This window comes from Pleurodeles waltl, chromosome 3_1 (genome assembly GCF_031143425.1).
Source record: "Pleurodeles waltl isolate 20211129_DDA chromosome 3_1, aPleWal1.hap1.20221129, whole genome shotgun sequence".
Lineage (NCBI taxonomy): Eukaryota > Metazoa > Chordata > Amphibia > Caudata > Salamandridae > Pleurodeles > Pleurodeles waltl.
The window spans coordinates 1,107,173,497-1,107,192,755 of record NC_090440.1 but is presented as its reverse complement, the minus strand read 5'-3'; the positions used below and the strand labels follow the sequence as shown (position 1 = coordinate 1,107,192,755).

Genomic DNA, 19,259 nt, shown 5'->3' with positions numbered 1-19,259 from the left:
CCAGGTTCCCTCAGTGTCTGTAGTCCGCAGTGGAGCGTTCATGTGTCGTCTTACATGGAGACCCAGTACAGCCCGCAGCCCAGTCCGCTTTCAGTGAACCTCTGCCCCCAGTTTGCTGTTTGTGTAGGGGTGTATGGAGAAGTTGGTCCTTGGCCGCACTGTCCATTCGCAGGGTGAAGGTGACAGCAAAGATGTAGTGGATGCCCCTTGGGTAGATGGCTCTTCAGCACTGGCTGTTGGGTGGGCTGGCCAGCATGAGACTAGGCCGCGGCAGCTGGTACTTTGCGGTGATGAGGCGCCACTGGTGACGCTGGCTGGCCTTGTGACTGCAGGGGCACCCCTCTAATCCTAAGCTGACCCTTTTCGTGAGGTGGTCTCCCCTAGTAGCAGTGGTGGGGGGCGATCTGTTTGCCACGTGCCGGCGGGAGAACTAAAGATGAGCTACCATCATGCTTGTGTGCCTCAGCAAAAATTCTGAATGTACAGCGAAGTGCAAACGTGTCTGTGCTTAGTGATCAGAAGAGTTATAACTCGTGTGTATAGAGAAATAGTTGTGTATCACAAATCTTTCTTAATAGACTACCCAGAGTATCAGTTAAGTTACAGATTTCATTGGATTCGCCTAATTAGTCAACTACACTTCTATACCTATTGATGACGGGATCATCATCAGTACTGTCATATATGAGCCCGAGAAAACTTTGTTGGAAAATCAGCACATATATGTAATGTTGTGGGAGGTCTGAATAGGTAAAGTGTTTTGGCTTGGTTGAAGTGATGGCCCAGTTGAAGTGATTGGACCAAGAAGGGCATGATGTAGAAGGGCAAAATGCTAAACTGACTGCAGAGGAGGGAAAAACTAGAATGAAACTATCAATGTGTGAAACAGGCGTCTCTTTGGAGATGCCTCTTTCACACATTCTTTTTTCGTTTCTCAGGAGACGGTCCCCTGTACTGCTTGCTTCCCAGTGGTGTGTGGGTCGCTGCAGCTTTATTTTAGTTTACTCTGCATCTCCCCTCCTGTGCGGCCAGTTTAGGATTTTGCTATCGTTTATCCTGCCCTACTCGGACCAGCATGTCAGCCAAGTAAAAACGCACTACCAATTCAGCTCTCCAACAGAAATCTTTTTGACGTCCTCTGCATGTATATGATGATTTTGTTAAATGCTTTCACCTCCTTCTTCGGCACATATATGTTTGTAGTCCTAATGATGATCGCGTCATCGAAACGCCAATGATTAATTAGGTGAACCTGCAAAATTTGTATCTTAACTTGTTCTCTGGGTCGTCTATTAAGAAAGCTATTTCTTTTTATGATAAGTTTGTTACACTTCGAAGCACAGACACTTTAGCCCCTCACTGTACACTGTAATGTACTGTTGTATACCAACTTGTAAATCTATACAATTATTTAATCATAAAAATAACGACTGTGGTTTCCATGAAATGAAGTTGTTATTCTGGACCATTGTTGTCTATTCTTTAAGTGAAACCCCAGGCCCCTAGTGATCATACGGTTTACCTTGTTTTTAGTACAGTTTTTCTCTGTTCAGCACATCTAAATGTTTATATTTCAACTCGCTTTTGTTGTAAAATACACCTCTGATAGCAAAAACACTGATGGGTGGTTATTTGCTGAGTTTTTCAGTCAAAAGCTTTGCACCATCCTCCTTTTCCAATTACAATTAGGATGGTAATCAATATCTATTTATTCTTTAGACACTTATGTTAGTTCACTGGTGTCATCAATTCTGTTTTAATCAAGTGAGTTTTTAATTGCTCTTGTAGCGTCAAGATGCTAAGTGAAGTAAGCATAGTTTTCTGTAAGGGTAAAACAGATCAGGAAGCGGTTAGTGCAGGAGAAGGGGTCTCAGTTAAGTTATCGGTTTACAAGAAAAGACACCACTCAGGGAGAAATCACCACTGTTCTTCACCAGGTTAGTGGATCTTTGACATTGACTGAGATGAATCAGGGGCTGAACATCACATTTAATTGTCATCTCAATCTCTAGGCTGTTTTCAGTCAATAATGAGCGTTTAGTATAAGTTAAAGGTTTTTATGAATCATATCTTTACTATTTCATCTTTATAAGAATCATCTTTTGAATTCATCAATATCTGTCATTAGTTTTGTCAATATTCAAAATAAGTAACAAATAATCATAATAAAGTATTAATCATGTTCCATAAAGGAAAGAGTGCCTGTTCTAGGAATCAGAATGAAAAGATGTCTGTCTCAGAAACCAATAAAGAATACTATGTTTGAGAGAGAGAGACAGATCAAAAGCATAAAGCTTCAGTATCAAATATCACCTCAAATATTCAGTACTCTATCAGAGCAGAACTTCTCATGAAGAGAGGTTCACGAAACTGAGTTGCCATTGCAAACAGGTCCAGGTAAGTGGGAGAATGGGACACTAGCATCTCAGCCAGCCTACTTTAGGAACACAGACTACTATAGACAAAACATATTTTCAGTATTGCAGTTCTTTCTTTCTTCTTCCTCCTTCAGCCAGCCAATCATCTTTCGATACTCTCATTGGAACAGGATCACTCCTAGTCTTCTCACCAGGAATACAGTGAACTCAAGCAGCAGTATTGCATGAAACAGTCTCAATACAATGTTCTTTATCCTACACTAGCTCATAATTCATTCCCTTTAGAAATGCTGCACCTTCTTGTGTGAACTTCATGACCTCACTAAATAACAAATCGCTATTGATTAGTTAATAGTGAGCTTTGCGTAAGTGGAAACATTTGCAAAATCAAATAACATTTATGCAGCTATTATTCATTATGAAAAACATGTCCATGAAAAGCTCAGTAAATAAACATTGTGCGCTACGTTAGCATACTTTAGTCATGTCAGCTTGTCAGAAAATGTTCTTTCAACTATTCAGGCCTAGTATGAGTAAATATGTTTGCTTTATACAGTTTTTACATTTAAATGCATTAATTTTCTCTAAGGCCAACACGTTAATTCTGCACATTAATGCATTATTTTTCTCGACGTTTTAAAATGTGTCAACACTAGCTTCCACTGCCTTGAAATTTATCTTTAAATAAGAATCTTGGTAGAAAGTAAGTAAGCCCAGAGGCTTGTGCTTTCATTTTAGACCACTGCAAAATATTGCAAACTGCACAGTTTCTCTATAAGGGAGTAACATTGCACATCTAACATCATTAACAAGTTCTCAACTACATGCCTTCTATCTAGAAAAGAGGTCCCAGTATTACCTACTTCTAGATAGCCAAATGCATTCATGTAGTGATGAAAAGGTTTGAGACGGTATGGATTTAATGATGTAGTGAGAAAAGTATTTGAGATAATCTCAGAACACAGCACGACTTTGAACTTAATGTAATAAATTAGACGTTAATAGGATTAGGCTTTACAATACTTATAGGGTATGGCTAGTCTCATACCTTTAACTGTATGCACAGAGAAAAAGACTATGTGAACAAAAAACACATCTGTTATGTAATCAGCCATAACAAAATAATTTATTGTGGTGACAACAAAAGCCATACCTTGTGAAGGCTCCCCCCTTCTCAATCCTTTATATAAGGAAGAAAATGGGGTTGAAGTAACTAATAATGCCCTGTTGGACTGTTAATTATTTAGATCACTCCATGGATGCAATGTCTTCATAGCTCAGATTGTATACATATTTCATTGATCCAAATCTCAGTGGAGAAATATTTTTGAGAGGTTATATCACAAGCAGCCCTTTGGACTTTTATTATACTTTCCTATCCTTGCTTACTGGCATTAGCTTCTTGTTTGAGATGAGATACTCGAAGAGCATCTTCCCTATTGTTGTCCTTGCACACTTAGACATTGTGTCTTTAGCTGCCAGCACAGTGACCTCATTAACATTGTTCTAATTTGCGAAAAAGGTAGTTATAAAATGTAACAAAGCACTATTCTATTTTATACCAGTGTTTAATTGTTCCTTCTTGAAAATAATTGCCTTCTGATGGTTTCGTCTGATAGAATTTTGTGCTTCATTTGTTTTTTTTCTTCCTTTATCACTTTACTCTATAGAGTGCAATGTGAGGAACAGTTTTCAGTCTTTTTAATTATATTTCCTGCTGATCCTCATGCACTTACGTCTGTACTCATCTTTCTGCTTTGGCTGAACATGAAATGATCAATTACACTTTAACATAATGCTCATAAAGTACATCCTTTTTACCCAAATTGACTATTTGCATTATTTTTCTAGTCAGTCAAATGGGCATCAGTAGCAAAAGAAGGGAATGCAATTTCTGACAACCCTTGTTATAATATTCCTTTTTTCTCACTATTTTCAGAACTTTTTTTGCCATCAGTAAGTATGAAACTTTGAAATGTTTCATTCCTTAGGTACTTGAATTTTGGTTCTGGTCCCATTCGATACCCTTTGCCTGATGTGCTGCAATATGCCCTTGAATTTGCTCGCACCCCATTGACCGTGATTTGTAGTGCTCCGGGCTCCCAATCCACAGCAACACCTTCCTCTGAGGAGCCACTTCCTCCTGCTACAAGCACTGGAGTACATGGGTAAATTAATACAATTTTAAACTTGTTTTTTTTTTAATTTTCATTTTAATTGAAAAATTATTTTGTTACAAAATGTATTTGTTTAATCTTCGATAGAGTGTACAATCATAGGAGTGTAGAGAACATTTTCAGTTTTCTGTTACTGAAAAAAGAGGGCAAGCAGATAGTGGGAGTGGCAGCTATTTCCGCATCAGTATTTGAAACTTATAAAAATATGATTTCATATTCTGGTACTCTAACATTAATGGTTATTGTTAACCACCTGACTTTGGGCCCGTTTTACAAAATTTGACCTTTTCGTGAAATCTAGATTTTGAAAATGATTTATAAACCTTAATAAATTTCCTAATTGACCCCTAGTACGGTTGTAAGTATTCTTTAATTTGTTCGTATTCTCCCTACATATTTCTCTCTGATTTAGGTTTTTGAACTTAGGTTATTTATTCACACGGGTAACCATGGAAATATATTTAGTTCTCAAGGTCACTCTGTACTACCACTAGCTTTCACCAATTCCATTCAGTTTTAAAATGTGGTGTCTACCAAAATATATCAAAATCTGTTGACTGAAAAAAAAAAAAGTAAAAAACATTTTCAACAATTTTACACAAAACTGTCTCATATCAACTAAGTAATCTTTTGAGGGAGCAATTCCCCCCAAATTTCATCATTTCAAAAATTAAACAATAGCAGCTCAAGCAAAAGATAGTAGAAGTTCCTTATAGCAAGGAACCCTGTTAAGTATTGGTGTATCAGTATGTTGCAGAGTGTGGTGGGGCCACAGCATGATAAGCCATGAGGAGCTGGGAAGCACAAGAAAACAAGACAAAAAAGGAGTAAGACATTCTTGTAACATAGCTTTTTTTTTTTTTTTTTTTTTTTTATACCTCTGATGAGACCATCCTTTATAATAGTGTAACTCTTTTTTGAGGTTACGTTGTAATAATGGTCAAAGCTAGTGCTACGTACGTCCAGCATTCCTATGACTACCTCATTTCAATCCAAGAAGCACAGATCCAAGTATAAAGGTTGTTGTTCAACCTTGCCCTTTCTACAGGGTTATTGCCAAACTTTTTTGGCTTTGCCCTCCACTTTTTTCTAAATTGATTTTTGGTGACCTTAGGACTTGGTGCACTTGACCACTGCTAACCAGTGCTAAAGTGCTTGTTCCCGCTCCTTAAAGCATGTTAGATTGGCTTATACCCAATTGACTTATTCAATTTACTTTGGGTCTACTGGTTGGCCTGCAGCACTGATTGTACCATGTACTTAAGCAGACTTTTAAAAATATCTCACACTTCTGTTGAAAGACCTGTGTGTGCACCTTTAACCTGCCATGCTGACCTGGCAAAATAAATCCTTTTGTCAGGCCCAAACCTTCCCTTTTTATTCATATGCCACCCCTAGGATAGGCCCTGGATGACACAGAGGGCAGGATCCAGTGCCTTCAAAATGTAGGAGATGTACTTTTCAGTTTCACATGTCCTGGTAGCGAAAACTCATAAATCGTTTTTCACTATTGCAAGGCATATATCTCCCGTAGCATAACATTGGAGTTGCCTTATTATATTTAATAAGTGTAATTTCCAAATCAGAAGAGATAATTGGTGCTTGTTTGATGTGTCTGGAGTCACAATTTAAAATCCTAATTGATGGTAAAGTCAGATTTAAAATTGCAAATTTGAAAATGCCACTTTAAGAAAGTTTACATTTTCTTGCCTTAGCCATTTGTTGCCTGCAGTCTGTCTCTGGTCACATGACTGGGTGTAGCTGGGAGTTGGGCTTTGTGTATTCCTCTTAGACAGTTGCACACAAGGGGAGCATAGGTGTGACAGGATGGGCTGTCACTGGCCTCTAGTTTCTCCCCACTTCAAAGGCACAACTATTTATAAAAGAAGGACCCCAGACACCAACTCTTCAGTACACTTCTGGACCTGTGGATACTCTGCCAGGAAGGAGGGCTGCTGTACTGCTTCAAAGCCACTCTGGTGGACTGCTGCTCTGAAGAAACTGCTGTTCTGCTGTGCTGACCTGCTGCCCTTTTGCCTAGGGAAGAAGAACTGGACATGTAGCTCCATCTTGACCCCAGAATGTCGGTAAGGGCTAGTCTGCTGGCCTTCTGATCTGAGCCTCAGGGACTTAAGAGGCTTCAGAACAACTCCTGTAACTGTCTTCAGCGAGTTCCTGGCACAAGTGCTGCCTCTCAGATCCTGGACCTTTAGTGTGGCTCTCAAGCTCTTTAAGTAAAGCTTTTGGGCCCTTCGCTCGCACCCAAAATCAGCACAAGCCGCCATCAGGCCGTTTCTTCACACTACAGCATCAACAGCCCGTGGGCAACCACCAGTGTGAAACTGTAGCCCACCCAGCTGCGATGCCCAGCCTGCTCTTCGCACCGCACTGACTGAAGCCCGCAACGTTTCAGTATGGTAGAGTCATGAAAATTCAGCTAAATCTCTCATTACTTGGGCGTGATGTTTTCAGTATTTAGAACATTATCAATTGTAAACAATATGAACATATTGCTAAAAGTCATAATGCAAATTTAGATAAGTTTGAAGCACAAGCGATGCCATTCCCATAGGAGTAGCAAGTTTGGACTGGGGCAGAGAATTTGCCAGCGCACCAAATTAAAAGGAAGCCCCCTCCCCAGCAAAGCTCATGGTTAAAAACGAGGCCTACATTTCCAATTGGGACCATTTTGAATTTGTAAAAACATGCTACATAAGTATTTTGCAAGATATGGGGGACTTCATGCATTTGTGCTTGCTGAATGCAACGTTTTTGATAATATCAGGGAAATCAGCAGTGAAAACCGGCCCACAAGACTATAAAAGAGGCCCACAGTCTTCCAAAAATAGGCCCATCACGCACCTTTCTGACCAACCCTTCGACCAGTGTCAGATTGCCCTGTGGACCTTCCCAACCCTGAGGAGTAGCTTTGTGGTAGGGACATATCAAACAACCAGATAAATTGTTATTTGTTTACACTTTTGTGATTGCACTGCTGTAGAAAATGTGCTTTGAAACAAACTAGTTCATAGTCTATTTATAATGTAGTGTTTCAAAATGAGTAACAAGTATATGAAATATATTTGATTTGCACACCATTTGAAGAATTACAACCGAAAAGAGCACTTGTTGATTTAGTCCTTTAGAAACATTGCAAAGCCAGAACACTGAAGATCACGTTTTGCCTCCTGTGAATCCCTCTACTGCAAGTGTTTCCCCTCCGCATCCTCACCCACATGGCTTCCCAAGGGCAGCTCTTGAGATGTCTGAACATCCTGCTCCTCGAACCGTCACAGCAGAAGAGCTCCAGAATGTTGAAGCCTGCCTACAACGGTGGAGGACAGAGGTGGAACAGGACATCGAAGGTCAGATTGCAAACGGGCTACGTATTAGTTCATAATTCCCACATTCTTGATAATGCATGGCAGTCCTTCCTTCCTGTTAGACATACCTACTTGCATCCTTAAGGTTTAGTTGAACGCTTTTCAGGTATGTGTGGCTATGTGTATTTGTCCTGCATATCTCACATACTTTCTTTTTCACAGATCTAAAAAATTGTATTGCTGAAACTAACCAGTCCATTGAACAGATGTACACTGATCCAGAACTTGCCCAGGTAAAGAATTTCTGAAATTTCCACAAAATATTACACTACCTTTCAACCAGTCATAATATGTTTGGAGAGTTTGCCTAGGGATCAGTATGTACACTAGAATAGTAACGGATGGTGCTTCATTGTAAAGGCGAGTGATGGGAATGTGTCTGGCAAACAGTCAGTGGAATGGCACATCCTCAGTGTTCCTTTTCCCTAGTAAGTATCCCCATCTTAGTATATGACACGGAGATGAGATTTGGAAGCACATTGCAAAATGTACATCTCAGTACACATGATGAAGGAAGTGTGTGGGGAACTTAGTGTACAGGTTTTATATTACAGGATCATGAGTATACGAACCAAATGAAAATAATTTTTATTGCATGCAGGAACAAAGGAAATAAGCATAAGAAACACGTGGTATAGTTACTGTTTGAATGTCATTATGTTAATCTCGAACTCGTTAACAGTGTGCATGTTATTCCACCCATGGGGAGTAACACAAAAAAAGCAGTTAAATCCGAACATACTAAACTACCACATTGCGGAAACAGCTGTGCTGTAATTGTAAAAGAAATACCAAAGAGCTCATCCATATTGACCCTAACATGTACAAAAAAAACCTTCGGTTTTATGACTATGTAGATATTTAAAAAGAAGCAGTATATAATTTTAATGCATAAGTGTTGTACAAAACTGTCTGGAGTTCTGTTGACACAGAAATATCCCCGCCATGGCTTACAGTTGTGCCTGCTGTCATGAGTGCCCAACTTCTGCTAACAGCGAACATGGAATGCTTGGGTTGAGATGACGAGCAGTTGGATGAATGCATGTGTGCTAAGAGCTTGTTACAAATTGCATGAACCAGGGTAACAGGCCTAGGAGTTCAGTTTTGGAATCCCCTGGCTTACTCGTGCATAATATTGCTTTGACGCATGATGGAGATGTTGCTTTCTGAGACAGTGGACGTGTATTGCTGGTATTCCAGAGTCAAGGACAACAGAGCCCAGACACTGAAGTTTGAGAAGAGGAGACCGGCTTCCCTTTAGAACTTCAATTACTTCCTTTTGGCCCAGTTGGGTGCTGGTAACTCTTTCTGAAACTGCCATTTGGTGAATGGTACATTTGGAGTGTGGGCCTTCAAATTCTGTTCTTGGGGTGTGAAGAATCCTCTAGAAGAAACCAACGCTTTGTCTTGCTTCCGGATCAGTGTCCGGTGCGGCTGTTGATAGGTTGTCCAGACTGCTAACACCTGTTTGTGCCTGTTACAGGTGCTCCAGCCAGGCGGCAACTCTGCTCTAGAGCATCACTTAAGAAAGATTGCCTGAGAGGGAAACTTGAAAAGAAAATTGACCCAAGCCATTTCTGAAAGGGCAAATTGAGAATCCACACCCCCTGTCTTTCATCCCTGCATAAGAGGGGGAGTTGCTGACCCACTTGTTGCTCTAGGTGTGTGTTCTCCCTGACCAAGGATGGGGTGCTCTACAGAGTACCCTGAGGTCTATTTTGAATCTAGAGCTGATGTCAGCTGACAGTCAGCTTTTCATAGGTAAATTGATATCACCTGGAGTCTGATCTGGTGGAACAGTATCCTGCCGTAACCTGGACACCTGATGACTCATGCCTAAGTGAGAGGAAGAGAGCCTGCTGATGCTACAGAAGGAGCCGGTTGCTTGTCTGGGCAAAATGGAGGACTATGGAGCTGTGGTACGCAAGAAACTCATAATTAGTTTGACTGGTGCTCAAGCCTGGCAGCTGCTCACTGACCTCATTGAGAGAACTGTAGGTCTTCTGAAGCATGCTCGAGCCACTGCCATTGTCATCCCAGCTGTGGCACATGCCCAAATCTGTTGGAGTGGCATGCCTGACTGAAGAAGAGATTGAGAAGCCTGTGTTTGTCGTTGGTGTCACCATGGCACAGACGACCTGTCCCTGAGTGGTCACTGCCTCTGATGAAGAATCCTACGAACTTGTGGTGCCCACCCCAAAGGTACCCTGTTGGCTGCCTGGGAGTTAGCCTGGTACGTAGTGGACTGCGCTACCCTGAAGTCAGAGCTCAAGGCACTCTGTGCCCAAGTACTGATTAGCTCTTTTGGTGCCGGAGTCCTGAGTTCTAGATTGAACTTGGCAATCACTTCCTCCCGTTCCCCAAATCGCCTCAAAGCCATGAAATTGGTTCCAGAGTTACGCACTTGGATCAAGGACTGGAACATCGCCATGCACCAAGGGAGGCCCATTCAATTACCATCAAGTTTAAACCAGTTCAGAAGAACTGGACCCACTGCTGCATTTTGGACAAGCTGTAAGCTGTTAAACTGCTAAATAAATGCAGAAAGTGCAGTCAAGATAAGACTCAATAATGGCATTTACTAGGGTCCCATCTATCAGGAGAGCTCCAAAGTGGTAGGGTTCTGTGACGTGCCCTTGAAAAAACGTTAGCTGCTCAGAGGCCTGAGCTTTCATATTAATTTAGAGTCCAAGATCGAACCTGGTTTGCACTCTGTTTTGGCTGTAATGAGTTTGGTACCCTTATTCTTGGGTCCGGCCTGTATACTTCATGCAGGGATCTTTGAAGGTGTCTAAAGGACCTCACTTGTGGAAGCATTTAATGTTAGCAACTTCACCGATACCGCCCAGCACACTATTGCAATCCAGGAAAGGAGCATAGCAGACTGATTCCTATTTCCACATCATCTCGGGAAAGAAAACGCATCAGTTTCTTGTCATCTGTTTACAGATTGGTTCAAATGCATTTTGCACAGAAGAGGATTGCCAGTAGCTTCATATTCATGTTAAAAAACATGGATGACAAAATAGAACCCTGAGGAACACCTTGACTGAGATGGCTCACTCATTAGATAAAAGGAGGTAGCACTACCAACAAATGGGTCAGAGAGGTAGCTCTGCATTACTCTAGGAAAGCTTCTTAGGAGCCTGTGTCAGTTTCTCAAGCAGGAAATGGTAGTAAGTTGCGTTGAATGTGTACTTAGAACAACTAAAGCGGAAAACCACCTTCATTCACCTCCTGCTGAGGGTCATCCAGGGTTAAGTATTTGGAGTATCTTAGACTAAAATAAACTTAAAATCAAACTACCTTCACAGGAGCTGAGCTTGGTGCCCTATGTGATGCCTGCCCTCTCACTGAGCTCCATGAATTAATCCCTTTTGGCCATCGGAGGCCTCAAGGGAGATCAAAACACTGGTATTCTGGCCCTGTGGGAAAGTTAGCAAATGTGAGGATGAATGACTTACAAGCACAGGATGTGTATAGTATGAATGAAGAGATTGATGGGTCAGGTGCTGGCTCTCTGGTGAAGGATGGAGGGCATGGTAAATGGGATTGAGACATCAGTGAGAATATTAGATATTCTAGTATTGAGTAATCAGTCTAACCATGTGGAAGCAGAACTTCAAGGACACAAGGAATTCCAGGGCTCCACATTGGATTTGATCTAAAACCAAATTGGAGGCCCTAGAAAAAGTAAGGAGGACTTCCAAGGAATCGATCACACACGGTACTGCTTTCCCTTGTTGAGCACATGAACCCTCCAAATGAAAAGCGCTCACATTTGGTGAGTAAGGTGTACAGGACCCTTTCAAGGTCTTCAGCCACTCCTTCGAGATCAGTGATGGTTCCATCATTGTAGTGCTTTGAGACGTTGTTTTGCAGACCCAATCTTAAAACAGCAGTGTGTAAGGAAAATATTAAAGCTAATGCAAGTAGATACTTTTCTTTCCAGACCTTAGTATATGAGAAAACAGTTTTTGTTGATCCTTAAAGAACTTATGGATTTGTGTAGTAAGGCCCTTGTTGAATTGTGCAAAGATGAATGTGTTACATAATAGCAAATCGTAATTTTCTCTTAAATAGGGACTTCACAAAATGTTCTAGACAGCTTTAAAGTTACTGCACATGAGGGGTACTCCTGAAGGTTTTTGAAACTTAAAATAATCTGTTAATTGTTGACATGCCTTGCACTTCCTGCAAGTCACGGACGTCTCGAATCTGGGTACAGTAAGTAATACTTTGTGTACCTCTGTTGAGCTTAGCTTTCCTTGTTAGATTCTATGCTTACCCCACCTTTGCTTTCTCAACTTCTGTACTTTTCCCTTCTTATTTTTCCCAGTGGGTTACGGTGCATTGCTCTTTGCTAGTGAAGAATTAGGACTAGATTTACTGCACCTACAAGACATTACCTTCAGGGCTGATACTGGGGGATGATGTTGGCCTGCTGCTATGCTCTGATGTTACATGAAGAAGAGGTCTTAAAAAAATGAAGATTTCATATTTTACCTTTTTATGGATTGTGTGTTCTGTGCATTTTGTGTATGTTTAAAATATTCTGTTCTGGGGGTGCGTGTCTCTCTCTGTCTCTGTGTCTCTCTCTCTCGCTCCTCTCTCTCCCTCCCCTCCAACATGTGTATATATATATCCAGCCTAAAGAGAGGCTAAACATGGCCAGATTATATTGAGTTTTCATTTTAAAAAGCAAGCAATCACATAGAAATTTGTCATTAATTCAAAACAAAAATGACTATAGAATATGTTCAAAAACCTTTTTTAAAAGAAAACAATGAAAGAGAATATGAGGCATTGTTAGCCAATAGGCTGCCAATCAAAGAATAGTAGATAAACTGGTACTCAGCCTTTAAGTACCTCACAGTACACCCTGTAACTCACATCATGCCTCACAGGTGAAAGGTCAGTTCATTTTTCCAGCTCATGCAGTTAGGATCCTAGAACATTGAGCTCTGGTTTTCTGGCAAGAAATCTCTAGAACATCTTTCCAAATTATTTTTCCTTAAATGTCATTTGACTTTTATTAATACATAGCTCAGGTAATCAGATATCAAACAGCTGGAAGAGATACTGACTATGTCACAAGCTGCAATTAAATCTCTCCCATGGTGGACTCAGCCAAAGAACCTCTTGGTAGGAGTATTATTTCATCAGGATCTGCCAACTCAGACATTGATCACAGTTCTTTCCAGGGATGGGTTGCTCACACGGGACACTACCAAACACATGGAATTTGGTTGGACAAGGAATTTGCTTGACTTGAGTCCTGTACATCTGCCCCTCAGTTATTTCCTGCCATCAATAACAAACTCACTTCTTGTTCAATGTGACAACACAGCCATTATGCATTACCTGAATACGCAAGGAGGAACTTACTCTCGTCCTATATCTCTCAAGGCTCAAGCCATTTAACTATAACCTCAATTCATCTTCTAGTGGTGCAAAATATCCAAGCAGATTCTCTCAGTGTGGTTTTTCAGGAAAACCACAATTGGATCCTAAAGGATGAAGCATGGGGTTGGGTCCTTGTGGTGGTGCAGGTGGGGTGGAGGTGGAGGGGGGGGTGGGACGGGTTGTATCAATATACAATATTTCTATATTACTTAAAAAAAAAAATAGAACAAAGTGTTACAGGAACATTGTAGTTTGGTTCATGTTGTACCCACACAAAACAATGGAAATTCAGCAGTTAGTCATACTTATCTGAAGCAACCATAACTTGTGCTGGAAAGTAACTTTAGGCTACCAGTTCTACGGTATTGTGTGGGTAAAACAAGAACCTACCTGTAACCTTTGGTTTTATATATATATGTTCGATGGCATGTGTAGCTGCAGATACACATGCTGTGCACATCCCGCCATCTGGTGTTGGGCTCAGAGTGTGACCGAGGGACTCCTCCCATTTCGACTCCATTGCGCATGGGCGTCGACTCCATCTTAGATTGTTTTTTTTCCGCCATCGGGTTCGGACGTGTTCCTTTTCGCTCCGTGTTTCGGGTCGGAAAGTTAGTTAGAATCTCGGAAAAAACATCGGTATTGTTTGCGTTCGGTATCGGGTTAGTTACAACAGATCGACACCGAATTTTGAAGAGCTCCGGTGGCCCTTCAGGGTTTTTTCGATCCCCCGTCGGGGCCTGTTCGGCTGATGGAACGGACCCCATTCCGCTTCTGTCCAAAATGCCATAACAAGTATCTGTAAACGGATCAGCATCTGGTCTGTAACTTGTGCTTGTCCCCAGAGCACAAGGAAGATACTTGTGAGGCCTGTCGAGCGTTTCGGTCGAGAAAGACGTTAAGAGACCGAAGAGCCAGAAGACTGCAGATGGCGTCGACGCGGACAGGACAAGAGCGTTAAGAGGAGGAAGAGGAAGCTTTCTCTATCCACGAGTCGGACTCGGAAGAGCTCGAGGCCGAAGAAATGCCGAAAACCGTGAGTAAGACGTCGAAACATAAGACTCACGAGAAGTCAACAAAAGCCCAGGGGACGCCACCGCCAACAGGCCATGGCTTAACCCAAAAAATAGGTGACCGATCCAAGGCACCGAAAAAGGGCACGCTGGTGTCGAAGTCATCCGACTCCGGTCGAGATACCGCCACACAGCAATCTCGGACCCGAGACATCGGCTCAGAGAAATTTCGGCACCGTGACAGCGGCACCGAACAAATTCGGCACCGAGACACCACCACGCCGAAAATTACAAAGGTTTCTTCGGAGCCTAAAAAGACGTCCGAAAAAGTTTAGGTTCCGAAACATCCAGCCTCGGAGCCGAAAACAGGTTCCTATACAGAGGAACAAGGATTGTCCTCCCAAATGCAAAAACATAGATTCGGAGAGGAACTTCAAGCAGTAGAGCCAGACTATACTCAAAGGAGGCTCCACATTCAACAAGACACAGGGAAGATAACCACTCTTCCCCCAATTAAAATAAAAAGAAAACTTGCCTTTCAAGAAAAGGACAAGGAGCCACAGGCAAAGGTGGCAAGGAAAACAACTCCACCACCGTCTCCACCACCATCAGTGCACACATCACCAGTAGCAACTCCTCCACTGATGCACTCCCCGACTCATACTACCATGAGTCAAGATGATCCTGATGCATGGGACCTTCACGATGCTCCAGTATCGGACAACAGCCCAGACTCGTACCCTGCCAGGCCGTCCCCACCTGAGGATAGTACATCTTACACACAGGTGATCGCAAGGGCAGCTGCTTTCCATAACGTCACCTTGCATTCCGAACCAATTGAGGATGACTTTTTGTTTAACACGCTATCCTCCACTCATAGCCAATACCAAAGACTACCTATGCTCCCAGGAATGCTAAAACATTCAAAACAAATCTTTCAGGATCCTGTTAAAGGCCGAGCCATAACTCCAAGGGTGGAGAAAAAGTACAAGCCACCGCCAACAGATCCAGTTTATATTACAACGCAGTTAACACCAGACTCAGTAGATGTCGGGGCAGCTCGTAAGAGAGCAAACTCTCATACCTCTGGGGACGCACCACCTCCAGACAAAGAGAGTCGCAAATTTGACGCTGCGGGCCAAAGGGTTGCAGCACAAGCAGCAAACCAATGGCGCATTGCCAATTCACAAGCACTTTTGGCAAGATATGATAGAGCTCACTGGGATGAGATGCAACATTTGATAGAACACTTACCCAAGGAGTTCCAAAAAAGAGCACAAGTGGTGGAAGAAGGACAAAGTATCTCTAATAATCAGATACGGTCTTCAATGGATGCAGCAGATACGGCTGCAAGGACAGTAAATACTGCAATAACAATAAGAAGGCATGCATGGCTGCGCACGTCAGGGTTCAAGCCGGAAATTCAACAAGCCGTGCTAAATATGCCATTTAATGAACAGCAGTTGTTTGGGCCGGAAGTCGACACTGCTATTGATAAACTCAAGAAAGACACTGATACAGCAAAAGCCATCATGGGCGCACTCTACTCCCCGCAGAGCAGAGGCACATTTTGCAAAACACCTTTTAGGGGAGGGTTTCGAGGACAACCTACAGAAACCACAACATCACAAACAAGGCCCACTTACCAAAGCCAATATCAGCGGGGAAGTTTTCGGGGGCAATATAGAGGGGGACAATTCCAAAAAAATAGAGGAAAATTCCAAAGCCCCAAAACTCCTCAAAATAAGCAGTGACTTACAAGTCACACATCCCCATCACATAACACCTGTGGGGGGAAGACTAAGCCAATTTTACAAACATTGGGAGGAGATAACAACAGATACTTGGGTACTAGCAATTATCCAGCATGGTTATTGCATAGAATTTCTCGAATTCCCTCCAACAGTCCCACCGAAAACACACAGTATGTCAAAACAACATATAAATCTTCTAGGATTAGAAGTTCAAGCATTGCTCCAAAAAGAGGCAATAGAATTAGTACCAAAACAAGAACTAAACACAGGAGTTTACTCACTGTACTTTCTGATACCCAAAAAAGACAAAAGTCTAAGACCTACACTAGATCTCAGAATATTAAATACATACATCAAATCAGACCACTTTCACATGGTTACATTACAAGAAGTAATCCCACTGCTCAAACAACAAGACTACATGACAACACTGCATCTAAAGGATGCATATTTCCATATACCAATACATCCTTCACACAGAAAGTACCTAAGGTTTGTATTCCAAGGGATACATTACCAATTCAAAGTGTTGCCATTCGGAATAACAACTGCGCCAAGAGTTTTTACAAAATGTCTAGCAGTAGTAGCTGCACATATCAGAAGGCAGCAAAAACATGTGTTCCCGTACCTAGACGATTGGTTAATCAAAACCAACACGCAAATACAGTGTTCACAACACACAAATTATGTCATAGAAACCCTACACAAACTAGGTTTCTCAATCAATTACTCAAAGTCACACCTTCTGCAGTGTCAAACACAGCAATACCTAGGGGCAACAATCAACACAGTAAAAGGAATTGCCACTCCAAGTCCACAAAGAGTTCAAACATTTCACAATGTAATACAAGCCATGTATCCAAACCAAAAGATACAGGTCAAATTGGTAATGAAACTGCTAGGCATGATGTCTTCATGCATAGCCATTCACCCAAACGCAAGGCTGCACATGCGGCCCTTACAACAGTGCCTAGCATCACAATGGTCACAAGCACAGGGTCAACTTCTAGATCTGGTGTTGATAGACCGCCAAACATACATCTCGCTTCAATGGTGGAACAGTATAAATTTAAACCAAGGGCGGCCTTTTCAAGACCCAGTGCCACAATACGTAATAACAACAGATGCATCCATGACAGGGTGGGGAGCACACCTCAATCAGCACAGCATCCAAGGACAATGGGACATTCAGCAAAGACAGTTTCATATAAATCACTTAGAACTGTTAGCGGTGTTTCTAGCGCTGAAAGCATTTCAACCCATAATAACCCACAAATACACTCTTGTCAAGACAGACAACATGACAACAATGTATTACCTAAACAAACAGGGAGGAACACACTTGACACAGTTGTGTCTCCTGACACAAAAAATATGGCATTGGGCGATTCACAACCACATTCGCCTAATAGCACAATTTATTCCAGGGATTCAGAATCAGTTAGCAGACAATCTCTCTCGGGATCACCAACAGATCCACGAATGGGAAATTCACCCCAAATACTGAACACTTACTTCCGAATTGGGGGAACGCCACAAATAGATCTATTTGCAACAAAAGAAAACTCAAAATGCCAAAACTTCGCATCCAGGTACCCACAACATCAGTCTCAGGGCAATGCACTATGGATGAACTGGTCAGGGATATTTGCGTACGCTTTTCCCCCTCTCCCACTTCTTCCATATCTAGTAAACAAGTTGAGTCAAAACAAACTCAAACTCATACTAATAGCACCAACATGGGCAAGGCAACCTTGGTACACAACACTACTAGACCTTTCAGTAGTACCTCATGTCAAACTACCAAACAGACCAGATCTGTTAACACAACACAAACAACAGGTCAGACATCCAAATCCAGCATCGCTGAATCTAGCAATTTGGCTCCTGAAATCCTAGAATTCGGGCACTTACACCTCACACAGGAATGTATGGAGGTCATAAAACAAGCTAGAAACCTACCACTAGACACTGCTATGCAAATAAGTGGAAAAGATTTGTTTATTACTGCCATAATAATCAAATTCAACCTTTACACGCATCTGCAAAAGATATAGTAGGATACTTACTACATTTGCAAAAATCAAAACTAGCTTTCTCTTCCATTAAAATACATCTTACTGCAATTTCAGCTTACCTGCAAATTACACACTCAACTTCATTATTTAGGATACCAGTCATAAAAGCGTTTATGGAAGGCCTAAAGAGAATTATACCACCAAGAACACCACCAGTTCCTTCATGGAACCTCAACATTGTCTTAACACGACTCATGGGTCCACCTTTTGAGCCCATGCACTCTTGTGAAATGCAATACTTAACGTGGAAAGTTGCATTTTTAATTGCCATCACATCTCTAAGAAGAGTGAGTGAAATTCAAGCATTTACCATTCTAGAACCATTTATTCAAATACACAAAAATAAAGTTGTTCTACGGACAAATCCTACATTTTTACCAAAAGTAATCTCACCGTTCCACTTGAATCAAACGGTAGAATTACCAGTGTTCTTCCCACAGCCAGATTCTGTAGCTGAAAGAGCACTACATACATTAGACATCAAAAGAGCACTAATGTACCACATTGACAGAACAAAACTAATTCGAAAGACAAAACAACTATTTATTGCCTTTCAAAAACCTCATACAGGAAATCCAATTTCAAAACAAGGCATTGCTAGATGGCTAGTTAAGTGCATTCAAACCTGCTATCTTAAAGCTAAAAGAGAACTGGCTATTACACCAAAGGCACACTCAACCAGAAAGAAAGGTGCTACCATGGCCTTTCTAGGAAATATTCCAATGAACGAAATATGTAAGGCAGCAACATGGTCTACGCCTCATACATTTACCAAGCACTACTGTGCAGATGTGTTAACTGCACAACAGGCAACAGTAGGTCAAGCTGTACTAAGAACATTATTTCAAACTACTTCAACTCCTACAGGCTGAACCACCGCTTTTGGGGAGATAACTGCTTACTAGTCTATGCACAGCATGTGTATCTGCAGCTACACATGCCATCGAACGGAAAATGTCACTTACCCAGTGTACATCTGTTCGTGGCATTAGTCGCTGCAGATTCACATGCGCCCACCCACCTCCCCGGGAGCCTGTAGCCGTTTAGAAGTAGATCTTAAACATTTGTAC

At 41.7% G+C, this 19,259-nt stretch overlaps 1 protein-coding gene across 5 annotated transcripts in view; it reads left to right on the top strand.

Annotated features, from left to right (window-relative positions):
* Positions 1 to 19,259, top strand: part of USP28 (ubiquitin specific peptidase 28) — a 427,404-nt gene that overhangs the window by 189,890 nt on the left and 218,255 nt on the right. For 4 of the 5 annotated variants that reach the window (XR_011201488.1, XM_069224386.1, XM_069224383.1 and 1 more), the window contains exons 13-15: positions 4,370 to 4,546; positions 7,694 to 7,920; positions 8,101 to 8,171. Coding sequence is in view for 4 of the 5 variants with exons in the window: in XM_069224386.1 (XP_069080487.1) it covers positions 4,370 to 4,546; positions 7,694 to 7,920; positions 8,101 to 8,171 (475 nt within the window). In the remaining variant the exon portion in view is untranslated. The remainder of the gene's footprint in view (positions 1 to 4,369; positions 4,547 to 7,693; positions 7,921 to 8,100; positions 8,172 to 19,259) is intronic. The other variant, XM_069224385.1, reaches the window with a different exon arrangement.